Below are 12,467 nucleotides of genomic sequence, written 5' to 3' on the forward strand. Positions count from 1 at the left end.
GAGCTGCCGCCGTCTGCGCCTCGAACCGCGACTGGTGTCCCACTCCTGTCTTCTGCTAGGGTCCCATTCGCTGTGATATCCTGGTCTGGGTTCATGTTATGATCACATGACGTATGTAGCTGTAGCTGGTGTTGCCGTCTGTTGTCTGACCCCACAGGTCACCGCTCTGTCCGTGCTCTGCTGGGAGCTGTACCTGGTGTGTAGATCTGACCTCCCCCTCCCTGTTCAGGTCACCGCTCTATCCGTGCTGGGCTCGGAGCTGTACCTGGGCACCGCCTGGGGCTGCGTGGTGGTCGCCGCCGCCGCCACTATGCTCCCCATCACCGTGTTCCGGCCGCACGAGGAGGAGGTGCGCGCCATCGTCCCGCTGCTACCGCCCGCCGCCGTCCCCACCGCCGCCTCCACCCCCACGGCCGGGGCGGACGGAGACTCGGCGGCGGACTCGGACTGTGAGACGGCCGGCAGGGGACTGGTCACCGTGGGCAGGGGCTACCGCTCGCTGGTCAGCCGGTTCTGCCCGGCCGCCGGCGCCGCGCCCTACGAACTGTCAGCGCGCAGGTCGGTGTACGCGCTGCTGTGGCAGCCCCACTGCTGGGTGGTGGACTAGTGGCGAGATGCAGCAGCAGTCATCTGCGGTGCGTTTATTAGTGGATCGTGGACTACTTAGGCGCTGTAATATGGTCATGAAGCTAGCAGGAGTCTCAGCACTGCTGAACTGTGAATCAGGGGCACTGGACGGGGCAGATTAACCTGGTCCGGTCGCCCAGTGGCTCCTCAGGGGCGATAGCTATGTCGGCGGCTGCAACCATTCTGTGATATGGACCCTGCCGGCCGCGGTGCGAAGATTCAGTGTACAGATGTTGTTCTGATGCCTAGTGTATATAGGTGGAATGACTGATAGCCGAGGGAAGTTTTAAGACCAATTTAAACTCCGTCGATCAGTCAGTCTTGGACAGCAGCTGTAGGACTGGTTGATTTTTTCCAGAAGTGCTGCGTTAAAACCGTAGAGGGCACTTGTTGGCGTCGCTCGAGGTACCGCACGCGTACCGAACATACCAGGTACCCCGGTACTGAAAGCACGGTGGGCCAGACGCCACGCGGAAAGATCCGATGGGGTTGTGTCGCAGATACCAAAGAGACACTAGTCACTACACATGTGACGCAGTGAGGTTTTAGAGGGAGGCGTTCGATGGAAAGTGGTTTTATCGCCCGGCTCGCAGTATTTCAACTGCCCAGGGTAAAGTCGGTTAAAGATTTTCGGACGATTTTGATAGCGTTGGTCAAATGCTTTGGGTCGGTTTTGATAGCGCTTGTCGGATGTTTTCAGTTGAATTTGATGTGAACGGCTAGTGACTGTTGGGCGTCTGATATTAACTTTGTGATATTAAGTGTTGTCATCACATGGACTTGAATGGAATGGTTTCAGCACATCTCACCGATACAATAAGTATTATATTGTTGTGTGATAGTAGTTGTGTTATGTGCCGTACATATTACATTTCATGTAAGTTATTTGGCTAGGTTTTGTATCTGGTAAAACTGCACGGTGTTTTTATTTGAACAGTATGGGCTATTGTAACTGCATATTGCAGGTTTTCATGTCAACTATTAAACAGTGCTATCGGCTCTCTTCAACACTGTATTGATAGTCACTGATTTTAGCGAATATTTATCCTTGGTTTGATGTTGAATGTATAGTTGTTTCATTATTTCTCATTCGAAGGGCATCCGCTCACTAAGACAAGTGTCGCTCGTCGCTCCAATTCACGGTCGCGTGGTTTTGTTGAATGTCGCCGAGTTGAACTAGCCCTGATTCCTTTCACTCGACTGTTTGACTCTGTTGAGTGGTCTGAATGGGCGTCTACCATTTCCTTTCGCTGCACTGCGTCAAATGAAATAAACACTGCACTTCTCGGAGCCGCGGAGAACACGACTGAGTCTCTTTGTGGCACGTCTGTGAGTGTTTCGAAAGGAGTTTTGAACAACCCTTGTAACGAACGAAAGACAAACTGGACCAGAAAGCTACAGAAATACACGGCGAAACGTGAGACCGACTTGTTTGGGTGCTGGAAGTTCGGGGTAGTTCGTCCGACCCACTAATTTGGTTAATTTCAGACGTATTGTTGTTTCGCAGCAGGCACCTTCAACAGACCTTCGCAAATACATCTCGGGCAGCGGAATGGGAAGCCTGGCGAGCTCTGGCGTCTTTATCCTCCCGAATCCGTGCCAATTCACCCTTTATCTTCGTGTGCCGATCCTGGACCCCGGGACAGATCCTTACCGCTGGATGGGACTGACATATGTCTCCAAGGAGTCTACGTGTAAAGTTAACCCGGCAGGCGGTGGGCCTACCAGCCACCTTCCGCGCGGTGGGGGGGGGGGGCATTTTTTTGCCCCCCCCCCCGTATCTCCGAAACTACTGGGCGGATCCGGAAAATTCAAACGGCGTTCGATAGCCCTGTCAAATTTGTCGAGAGAAACCAAATTTCATTGACCTCGGGGTCACCGATGACGTCACAGGTCAGGTCAAAGACAAAATGTTTCACCGTTCACAGGGCTTCTAGGGAAAGCGCTATAACACCGAGTAAAACGCATTTTGTCGAAAATCAGCGATGAGGCGTCAGTTGTCTAGTACATATGTTGCTATTAGAGGTCACCGGTCATACCAGGTCAGGTCACAGGTCAGGTCACCAAAGGTCACCAAGGGTCACCACATGAGCCCAACTTTACTAAGGTTATGCGATGCATGTTTTATGGCCAGTTTTTCATTTCCAACTCAATGGTGTTGGTTATAAGACCATCAGGTACGGTTAAGGTCACTTTCTGGTGGAGGTCAGGTCAAGGTCAGGTCAAAAAGGTCAAATTTCAAAGTTGATATTTTTGCATAAAATGGGTATCGATTCGATGCAGCTCGTCACGGGGAGTCTAATGGTGGTCTTTGTTTTGCGCTACGAGGTCTAGAATTGCTAAAAATTGAGTTTGAAAATTTGACGTCATCAATTTTGAACAGTTTTTTCGCTATAACTTGGCCAAAAAAAGAGGTATCGATCTCAAATTTGGTATGTAGATAGAAGGCGGTAGGGACTATCACATATATTCCGGTTTTTTTCGAAATTCAAAAAACTTTTTGGATTTTTCGGCTATTATATTCGAAAAATCTATTTTTTGATTTTTGGGGGTCAAAATCCAAAAAAATCGAAAAACCGAAATAGCAGTTTTGTAGCCCTTTTGATTCCACACCTTTTATGTCTGAAACATTTTTATGTATCTCTAAAGCTGTAGGCCTGACAGCTCTTCCCGCGAAACCTTTTTTTGGGTCGAAAATGGCAAAAATGACGTCACTCTGACGTCATTAGCGGCCAACCTATCATAGCCATTTGAAAAATTTTTGGTCACCATGTGCGCTAGCTGCTCCCGGGAGGGTACTGAAAGTTTGGTGACGATCGGCGCAGCGGTTCTCGAGATATATCGAAAAAACTAAAGGGGGGGCAAAAAATTGCCCCCCCCCCCACCGCCTGGAAGGTTAATGCGTGGGCCGAGGTTCTGATTGATATCCGTTTCGCCCCCTTGCAGGATTCAATAGAGGGATTCCCTGGTAGATATGTTGAGGCGATGTGTGAGATCCACCGCTGTTTGCTGCGACCGAGATTGAACTGTACACAGTCAGCCTGACCTAAACGTGTGATACAAACGGATATATTTCTCCTACATATCCCATGTTTCCCAGTCTTTGAATCGAATACACTCTTCGCTTGTTAGTCGTGTCGTGTTAGTTCGTGTTCACTTGCTAGAGCAAAACAGATTAAACTTGTTGCTCGCTAGCGGATCCGTGAATTACAGAAAATCAGAAGTGGGGTGCTTGCATGTGTACCGCAGTTTGGCCTAATCTCTAATGACCTTTACGCGTTGTAATAAGCGTCCTTCGGTTATCGTTTGACTAAATCCCGCTCATATACCTAATGGCGGAATGTTTGTGGGTGCATGCCTAGCCCAGCTGCAGATCTATATCCCTAGCCCAGCTTTACAGTCTACTGCAGTGTGGCTTCAGGACTGTCATCCCCACCGCACTGCTCGCACTCGCACCGTGCATCATGCAGAGTCTTGTTCGCGGATTGAGCTTGACGCAAAAAGCTAGCGGCACCACCATCGGAGGGATCTGTGTCCCCCGTGTCGTGGTGTGACCTGTTCAGAACCGAACCATCGACCGCTGAATCGTGAGACGAGCGTCTTCACCACGGACCCAACCAGCGCCATGTCCGTGGCATTTCACTAAGGCGTTCCCTTTAACCCTCCTTCCTTCAGTATCAGTTCCTCCTTGCCTCAGTGATAGGCACCCCACAGAGATAACCACCTAAAACCTCGCACGTGTATTCTCGCAAATTCACAGAGAACATACACATATACGATAAGGACTATCCCATGCTCAGATCACATTGACGTACACCGAGGACTGAATGAGTCCTGTACTGCGGCCGGCCCGGGGGCGTCGGGGCGGTGACCCACCCAGTACCCACCCGCGGCCGCCGGTGCCAGTACGAAAATAACCGCACGCAGGCGGCGCCACGCAGCGTGCACATTGCTGTTGGACAATAAATATGTAACGGTGCTCCCGAACGCGGCAGGTACGGCCGCCAACGCAACACTGCCCTGTGCTACATGCAAATGAATTGACTAAGTGGGCGCCGGCCGGGGACTAAGCAGGCCGGCGCGCGCGCCGCGCCACGCCACGCCGCAGTGCGCCGCGATGCCAGCAGAGGAGAACAGCATGAACACAAACCCATTTGTACACTCTTCTCAAATGCGCGGAATGCGAGGCGACACGGCAATTACTATATAGAGCATGATTCAAGCGCAAACAACGATTATTCACTTTTCTTTGGATCGAGCGCGGGTCGAGACGGCCCGCGAAGCGTCACACAGCGATAGCCAATCAGCGATCACCTGTGAGCGGTGTCGGCCAATCAACAGTCAGCCGTGAGCGGCGCCGACCAATCACAAGCTTACACGGCCGACAGCTCGGTGCCAAAGTCTTTCACGAGCGCACGAAGCCGGGCGATTTCTCGACTGGCTGACGTCATGTCCTGTTGCAGCTTCATCTCGTTCGCCTTCAGCTTCTTGATGTCCCTCTGGCATGTCTGCAGGACAGAGAAACAACAGACGTTATTGCGCGTCCCGGTCCAGTTCACATACACACACCGACACACTATACTTTAGCGTTGTTTGTTTACATCTGTGCTCATTTCGGCTACCACAGCCATGAACCCAGAATACAGATCACCCCTGGCCTACTCCAAAACAGGCGGACGTACCCGGAATCATTCGATACGGTACGTGATACGCCCGTAAATGCCGGGCCAGACAACACTAAAGCAGATACAGAGACACTAAATCAATTCTATGGCGCAGTCGGGCCCCTGTCATAAACCGCGACCCATCTCATGTTCCGCCATAAAGCCCGGGTCAAAACACGATAAAATGCCGCACCACGCATCAGGTCACATAACAAACCACTCTCGGGCTGTAAAAACACTCCGAACCGTATTATCCGAAGTGGCACGCTAAGCCTCAGTGTGATATGACAGCCCGTGACAACCTGCACTTTTCCTGACAAAACACATCACAGGACAGATGTACGCGACAAAGCTGACGCCGACTTCAAATCCATACTCGAACCCCGAGATAATCCAAATTCACACAGCATACTTACCACATTTTGCCTGAGGAGGTCGAGCTTATCGTTCTTGAGGGCGCTGACTTCGGCGCGTAGCCTCTCCATCTGTTTGACCATATCGCTGGCGGCCGCGGCGGCCGCCGCGTCACTCGGCTCCTCAGCGCAGAACGAGCACGAGAGCCGCTTGTTCTCCGCCGAGCCCATGCTCTCCATGCCCGTGTCCGAGTCGTCGTGGTAGCCGTTGCCATGGTAACCGGCCGGCTCCAGGTCCACAGAGTTGAGCGACGAGTCGTCGCTCTCCGACATTGTGATCCTGAAAACGGAGGAAATTGTGATATCAGATTGCCAAAGTTATTGGAGCTGGAAGGAAGCGGTGGGCAGAAGTAACATTCAAACGTAACACGCGGTAATATGACATGTTGTTTTTCTGTGCTGAGATGACACTTGAATTATCGAAAACCAGGGGACCCAAAAACCTCTAGGGCCCGGCAACGGGCAACAATCGCAATATCCCCAAAATCTATACCGAAAGAGCTCTTAGACGATTCGTTACGCAATATCCACCATGACAACACAGCTGGAGTACCCTCTCTCTCCGTCCCCTCCCACCCCTGCCCCTCTGCTCCTCTCTCAGCTATCTCGTCCCCTCCCAGCTCTGCCCCTCTCCTCTCTCAGCTATCTCGTCCCCTCCCAGCTTTGCCCCACTCCTCTCCCAGCTGTCTCGTCCGCCTACCTCTGTGTCCTGTGCGGCGTGGCGTCCGGGCTGGACGAGGCCGAGCTGCAGGTCCGGTAGCTGGACTGCTGGCTGGACACGGAGCTGAGCGTGTCCTTGTTGGAGGCGCCGGACGAGGTGCGCTTGGTGAGCGGTTTGTGCGCGCGGAACACCAGTCCGCCGTCGGCGGCTGGGCTCGGAGGCGGCCGGCGCCGGTCGTCCGGCTGGCTCTTGGAGCGCGAGGTGAGCGCCTTACGGACCGTGCTGAGCAGGCCGGAGGAGGACTCGCGGGGCAGGTCAGCACCGCTGGCCGGCGCCGGTTGCAGGCCGCAGAACTGCAGACTCCGCAGCCGAACCTCGTCCACCAGATTGGCCAGCAGAGAGGTGCGAGTCCGCATCTGTGGAGGGAGCGACTGGTTAGCGGCGAACAACATCTCAGGGTGGTAAAAAGAGACCAAACACACACCCCACCGTGGCGGACTGTGTGGGAAGTGTGCGTGGTGACGCGACAAGGGCGGTGGTAACGACACTCATAACTGCGCAGTAGGTGCGTGGGTCGTTGTCACCGAGATTGAAGCGAGGTCGTAAATTAACCACGAGTGGATAGCTCACGTCAAGTGGTTCGTTTATGGCCTGCGTTCCCAGAAATATCTCCAAAAATGGTGGATGAGCATTGGGCGCAGTAACGCCCGTGTTTCAAGTCCTAAGCAAACTGACACGCGAATAGGTGATATCTGAAGACAGCTCAAGTATGCTGCTATTTTTGTGAGGCATATATCCATGCCTCTTGAGCGTCTACAATAGCGCACTATGCAAAAATTATGCAACAAGGTCGTGGTGCCCACATGCCTGATCTGCTTGGGTCAGCCCTAATTCCTCACGCTACCTACCTCCAGTTTGGCGAACTTCTCCGCCTTGTAGCAGGCGTTCTCGGCGTTGATCAGTTTGGTGAGCAGGAACTCCCTGAGCTCGGGTCCCTTCCTGAAGACGGCGGGACTCGGCAGAGTGGGACCGAAGAACGGCACGTCGTTCCGAGCCACCACGCTCACCTTGTACCTGGGAACAGCAGAGAGAGAGACGGTCAGGGACAGCTCAAGGTGCGAGAGCAGACGGCGGAGCTGGCGCCGGCTAGTGGGAAATGTCCTGCGAGAGCCTTTACGTCACTGAACGAATATAGCCAACTCATATTATCGATGAGATGTGACCTATGCAGTAACGATGAGCTCTGTGTGAATGTAACATAATATCGATTATGCCTCTTCGTCGTGTCTTATCAATCATGTGTGTGTTCTCTAGCGTTTTGCGCCTGATGTGCGTTGATTGAGATTTAATGTCACAATTTGTCAGACGTGTGAAGCTCATATGATAGATCATTATGCCGTCTCGGCTCCATTCATGTGAGCTACAAATACACGGAGTTTGTCACGCGGCATCATGGATGAACGAGCTATTGCCAGCCAATAATGCTTTCATTTCACTCTTTTCACTGAATGAATACAGGCAGATATAGACAAGGCGTTTATCGGGTAGAACTCAATCATCACATTCTCCGTACGCTCATCATAAAGCATCCCACACAAGGAGTAACACGTTATACAACACCTCATTATGCCATTCACGCTACATGCGTCCCTTGACGGCCAGCAGCCAATTCATGTAACCCTCCCGCAGCGCATGCCACGCCTGATATCACTCGGGCACGCACCTTGTATTACTCGTGCAAGGGTCGATGACTTGGACCACGATGTAGGCGTGGAGGAAGTGCGAGGCGATCATCTCAGGAGCGAACGGCGTGTTCGCCTCTTGAAACACGATGGCCACAATGTCGTTACCTGCCGAGCGGAGAGAACGAAAAGTCAGAAATGCACAAGCGCAGAGAGAAAGAGACACAGACAAACACAGTCACGGCATGTTTAACACGGTGTGTTTTGGACGCGAGCCCATCAGACACCGAGCAGCGAGCACACAGGAAGACAGCCACTGCGATGGAAGATAGCTAGCGGCCTCTGCTCGGTCACGGCTGCGCAGTTTCGAAACTCCGACGGTTCCCACACATGTTACCCGCTAAGTGGCGGGTAGTGACGGTGGGGAGTGGGGAACAACACGATAACTGAGACATTCACCACGAGCTGTCACACCAACACAGGCAAAAACAATCACAACACTTTGTTCTACAGACCTCTGGGGCTCTGATGGGGTGTTGTGCTGTCCCCAGCAGCAATCAGTACCTTATCCCCATCCTTTATGCCTCTCCAGTTTAAAACACCAGCCTTCAGTAAACCCAAGTATCGAGCTCCTTTACATTTACCACAAGTTTCGTGTCTATCTATGTATATCATCCCGTCCTAAGTTATCTTTTCTATTATCCCGGTCTTAATCACCCATTATTTTCTCCAATCATTCCCTACTGTCGTCCCTCACCACTCACCGATATGCCGTTTCCGCTGCAGCTGCTGCGGGTCGTTCTCAGTATAGGGCAGCAGTGTGGAGACGTGCAGCATCACCTCGCGGTCCTTGAACGTGTCGTAGACAGTCTCCTCGCCGGTCTGACCGTGCTGCGTGTCCAGGCCACCCCGGTACCTGCATGAGGAGAGGAGCTGGGTCAGACGCCGGGCTCGAACACGGACTGCCGCCGCCGAGGCAATAACAGTGAGGGAGACAGTCAGAGAGCCGGGGGATAAAGGCAGAGTGTGAGAGACGAGCGGAAGGTCGTGGGACAAGGACAGAGTGAAAGAAACGGGTAGAGGTTTGAGTGATAAAGGCAGAGAGCCGAGAGGTCAGGACAGAGGGCTAGGGACAGAGCAGAGGGTCGCTGCCCGCGGTGGAGAATCGGGAGGAAATTGTACTCGGCAGCTCGGGGAACGGCAGAGGACAGGTGCCGGAAGCGCCACGGGAGATGAAGGTCAGACGCCGGTGCCACTGACGCGGCTGACCTGTGCTGGGGAGCACCGCACCAGGTCGTCGGGTGTGGAGCTGATGGGGTGCCGTGGGAAGGATCACAGGCGCTGTCTGAAACGGTCGGAACCACCCGGAACCGGGGCTGGATCATAGTCGAAACAGACGGATCACATACGGAAGACATTGTGGAAATAAATGGCGTAGAGTGTTGAAACCGTTATGAGATTAGAAGATGTGGCCTGGCCGAGGGCAGGGAAAAAGGCAAAATCAAGGCAGCCCAGATAGCTAGTCGCTCTTGCAATGACATACGTTTATACAACAACTGATAAGCTAGATATTTGATCTCAAATATTTACCTACCCGAACTATTCAGACCTAATTTATCCAGCAAAGGTTGTGCTGGAAATACGAGACGAGCCAACCGCGACTACGGGCGGCAGGCAAAACCATGCTAACTGGAAAGACATAAGAGCCGAGTCTCGGATGCACAGAGAAAGTGAAATAGTGAGCCGTCTGCTGAAGCACCTTCTCAGAGCCCGCCGTATATTGGCATTGTTCCCTCTGTGTGATGTCAGTAATGGGGACATGATACGGGCAGTATGGATGGATGGATGGATGGATGACAAAATCCTGGGCTCGGCCGCATCACGTCTGTGTGGTGTAACAGGTAAAGTAATACTGTCACTGTTGCAGCTGCACGTGCTGGACGCCGCACGTGCCACCAATAACAACGCTCGTAACGCATTTCATGTCATTTCGATATTGACAGCATAACAAAGTAATACGAGGCCAGCAAGAGCACTCAAACTGGAACAGCACTTCTCTGCGCCAAGAGTGGGCCGTTCACAGAAGATTGAATAACGCTTCACATCAACCTGTCAAGCTGTGAATATGCTGAGCAATGAGCATCCTGAACGTTCGAAGATGCAATATCCTTATGTAAGGCCATACGCAGTTTGTAAATCGTCACCAGAAGTGGAACCAATAAAGTTTGCATTGAATCGACTTCCCTCTCGTATATCATTGACGCCGTTTCTCTCATATCTCGTCGCTGTCCCGTTTTCACTCACCCCTTGTGATCCTTGAGCGGGATCCTCCTGCCGAGCATTTCGAGGAACTCGTCCATGGCCTGGCTGTGACTGCGGTTGCCAAAGAGCTCCTCCTCGCGCGTCTGGCCGTGCCGCTGGTAGATGACGCCGAACTTGAAGTGGTTGACTAGCACGTGCTCGTCGTAGGCGAGCAGCAGGGACGAGGTGCCCGGCGCCAGGACGGGCTCTAGACGCTCCACAGTCAGCTCGTCGTTCAGCAGCTGCAAGAAAAAAAGAACGACGGGTTAGAACAAACTAACATTACACACAAGGACAGCAGTGTGCCAGCGTACGTATAAATGACTGGACAGTGTCGCTGGGTATGATTACGAATAATGCGATTAAGCGGACAGGTGGGCAGCAGAGACGACATGGCTCCAGCGTCAGGGTGGATGTAACTATAGGCGAAGATAAAATGCCCGACTGAACTTCTTATCATGACTATGGGTGAAGGAGAGATGGCCCATTGAGACACCATATCTATGCACACAATCACAGACAATCGTGAATCGCCCGTAACGGCCGCATACCCGCTGCCTTCTCCGCCGCCCACCCGCTGTTCCCCGTTCCCGAAATGGTGCGGAAATGACAGCCGCTCGCCGCTCGCCTTTCTCACTCTCGGAATGTAAATCAGGAGGTGCATGCCTTCTGTCGCTCCGTCGCGGCAGGGCGACGCGGTCCCCGTCGTGTCACGCGTCGTTCGCTCCCCGAAGACGGCCGGAAGCCGCCGCCGCCGCAGACGTGTAGCGCCGTCGAGAAAGCGGGCAGCGGCACACGACGGAGGGAGCCGCGGTGCGGTGACAGGCAGAGGAGAGACGCAACGGAGCGGCAAAAACTCATCTCCGGAGCTGAGAAAATAAACAGGTCGGCTCGGCGCACCGGCCGCCGCCGAACGGGTGCACACCAGACGGAGGTGGAGATTGAGACCGAGACATTGCGCCAGCTTCCTGCGAGTGAGCCACGCCGCCGCGCAGGCCACGGACAACAGACGGGCCGCCGGCCTGCTGCGGCCACGGAGCCGCCTCAGACATGGCAGGATGTTTACACCATGTGCGGGGCGGTATCCGGGTGCGGCTGCTCAGTGCTCACCCCGAGCGGCGGTGAGTCGGAGACCGAGAGACGCGGCGCCCGCGGCCGGCCGGTGAGAGACAGCGCACCGGCGTCGAGCCGACCAGCGGCGCCGCGGGAGACGCACTCCAACTCGTCTCATGCAAATGAGCACGCATTCATCAGGCAGTGCCCACAAAAATATCCACTAATTGCGCACGAAACGAGGCCGTGGTTTCGGCCGGTCGGCGCTGAGCGGTGTTGGTGAGCCGAGAGCTCTGGTCTACCGCCTCCCACCGCCGCCCATAACCGCCCACCGCCCACCGCCGCCGCCCGGCGCGGTGCACGCACCGTGCGCCCATTAGAGACGGGCTCGGGCGGCGGCCGAGAGGAGCCGGTGTCTGTGGACAATGGAGGGCGGCGCGAGCCGACCTGAATCTGTCTGCCACCGCCGAACACGGCGCCGTCCGGGTCAGCGGCCGGTCAGTGCGGGAGCCGCGCGGATCTCTGACGGACTCGAATGGTATCCGGCCAGTCACCTCCGAGCGGCGCAGATGTCCGCCAGCCGTCTGGCAGGAATCGCCCGGCCCAGCAGCTGTCTGAGCTCTGCACACAGCCCGTCTCGAGCTGTGTCGGCCAGCACACAGGCCGCTGGTGACTCGTCCCAGCCGCGGCTCTGTCACCCTCGGTCGGTCCGTCTGCCGACGGCGTTCGACCGTTAGACCGACCTATCTTCGCAGCTGGTCTAAACGCAGACACGCCCACTCATCAGCGCCCGCCAATCTTCCTCGGTCGCGGCAAGAATAGGCGCCCGACACCACCGTTAGCCCGGACACCCGCATTGACTGTCAGCCCGGTCACCGATCTGTCTTATAGACTTCGAGTCCGCCCCAACTACCCCACCCAACCCGGGAGCCGTCTCTGTTAAGCTCCCCCTTCCCCTGGACGCCCTCCCCAACGACGCCGAATATTTGCGAGGCCGGTGACGGGGGCGTTCCACGCGGGAACGTCGTTAATATATGCAGGCAATCGATGCGAATCGATGCCGTCG

General features: G+C 54.4%; 2 protein-coding genes across 8 annotated transcripts in view; one reads left to right on the forward strand and one right to left on the reverse strand.

The window, feature by feature from the left end:
* The window catches only part of LOC122381726 (leucine-rich repeat serine/threonine-protein kinase 1-like), a 59,543-nt gene extending 57,495 nt beyond the window's left edge, over nucleotides 1-2,048 (forward strand). For all 4 annotated transcript variants that reach the window (XM_043366258.1, XM_043366257.1, XM_043366256.1 and 1 more), the window contains exon 47: nucleotides 230-2,048. In XM_043366258.1, the coding sequence (XP_043222193.1) occupies nucleotides 230-607 (378 nt within the window). In that variant the 3' untranslated portion in view covers nucleotides 608-2,048. The remainder of the gene's footprint in view (nucleotides 1-229) is intronic.
* Nucleotides 2,049-4,352: 2,304 nt separating this feature from the next.
* LOC122381727 (rap1 GTPase-activating protein 1-like) overlaps nucleotides 4,353-12,467 on the reverse strand; it is a 102,890-nt gene continuing 94,775 nt past the window's right edge. For all 4 annotated transcript variants that reach the window (XM_043366260.1, XM_043366263.1, XM_043366265.1 and 1 more), the window contains 7 exons: nucleotides 10,352-10,590; nucleotides 8,812-8,963; nucleotides 8,089-8,215; nucleotides 7,274-7,439; nucleotides 6,405-6,781; nucleotides 5,708-5,984; nucleotides 4,353-5,135 (listed from right to left, as the gene is read on the reverse strand). In XM_043366260.1, coding sequence (XP_043222195.1) covers nucleotides 5,001-5,135; nucleotides 5,708-5,984; nucleotides 6,405-6,781; nucleotides 7,274-7,439; nucleotides 8,089-8,215; nucleotides 8,812-8,963; nucleotides 10,352-10,590 — 1,473 coding nt within the window. In that variant the 3' untranslated portion in view covers nucleotides 4,353-5,000. The remainder of the gene's footprint in view (nucleotides 5,136-5,707; nucleotides 5,985-6,404; nucleotides 6,782-7,273; nucleotides 7,440-8,088; nucleotides 8,216-8,811; nucleotides 8,964-10,351; nucleotides 10,591-12,467) is intronic.

Source organism: Amphibalanus amphitrite, unplaced genomic scaffold (assembly GCF_019059575.1).
Source record: "Amphibalanus amphitrite isolate SeventyFive unplaced genomic scaffold, NRLGWU_Aamphi_draft 000126F_arrow, whole genome shotgun sequence".
NCBI lineage: Eukaryota > Metazoa > Arthropoda > Thecostraca > Balanomorpha > Balanidae > Amphibalanus > Amphibalanus amphitrite.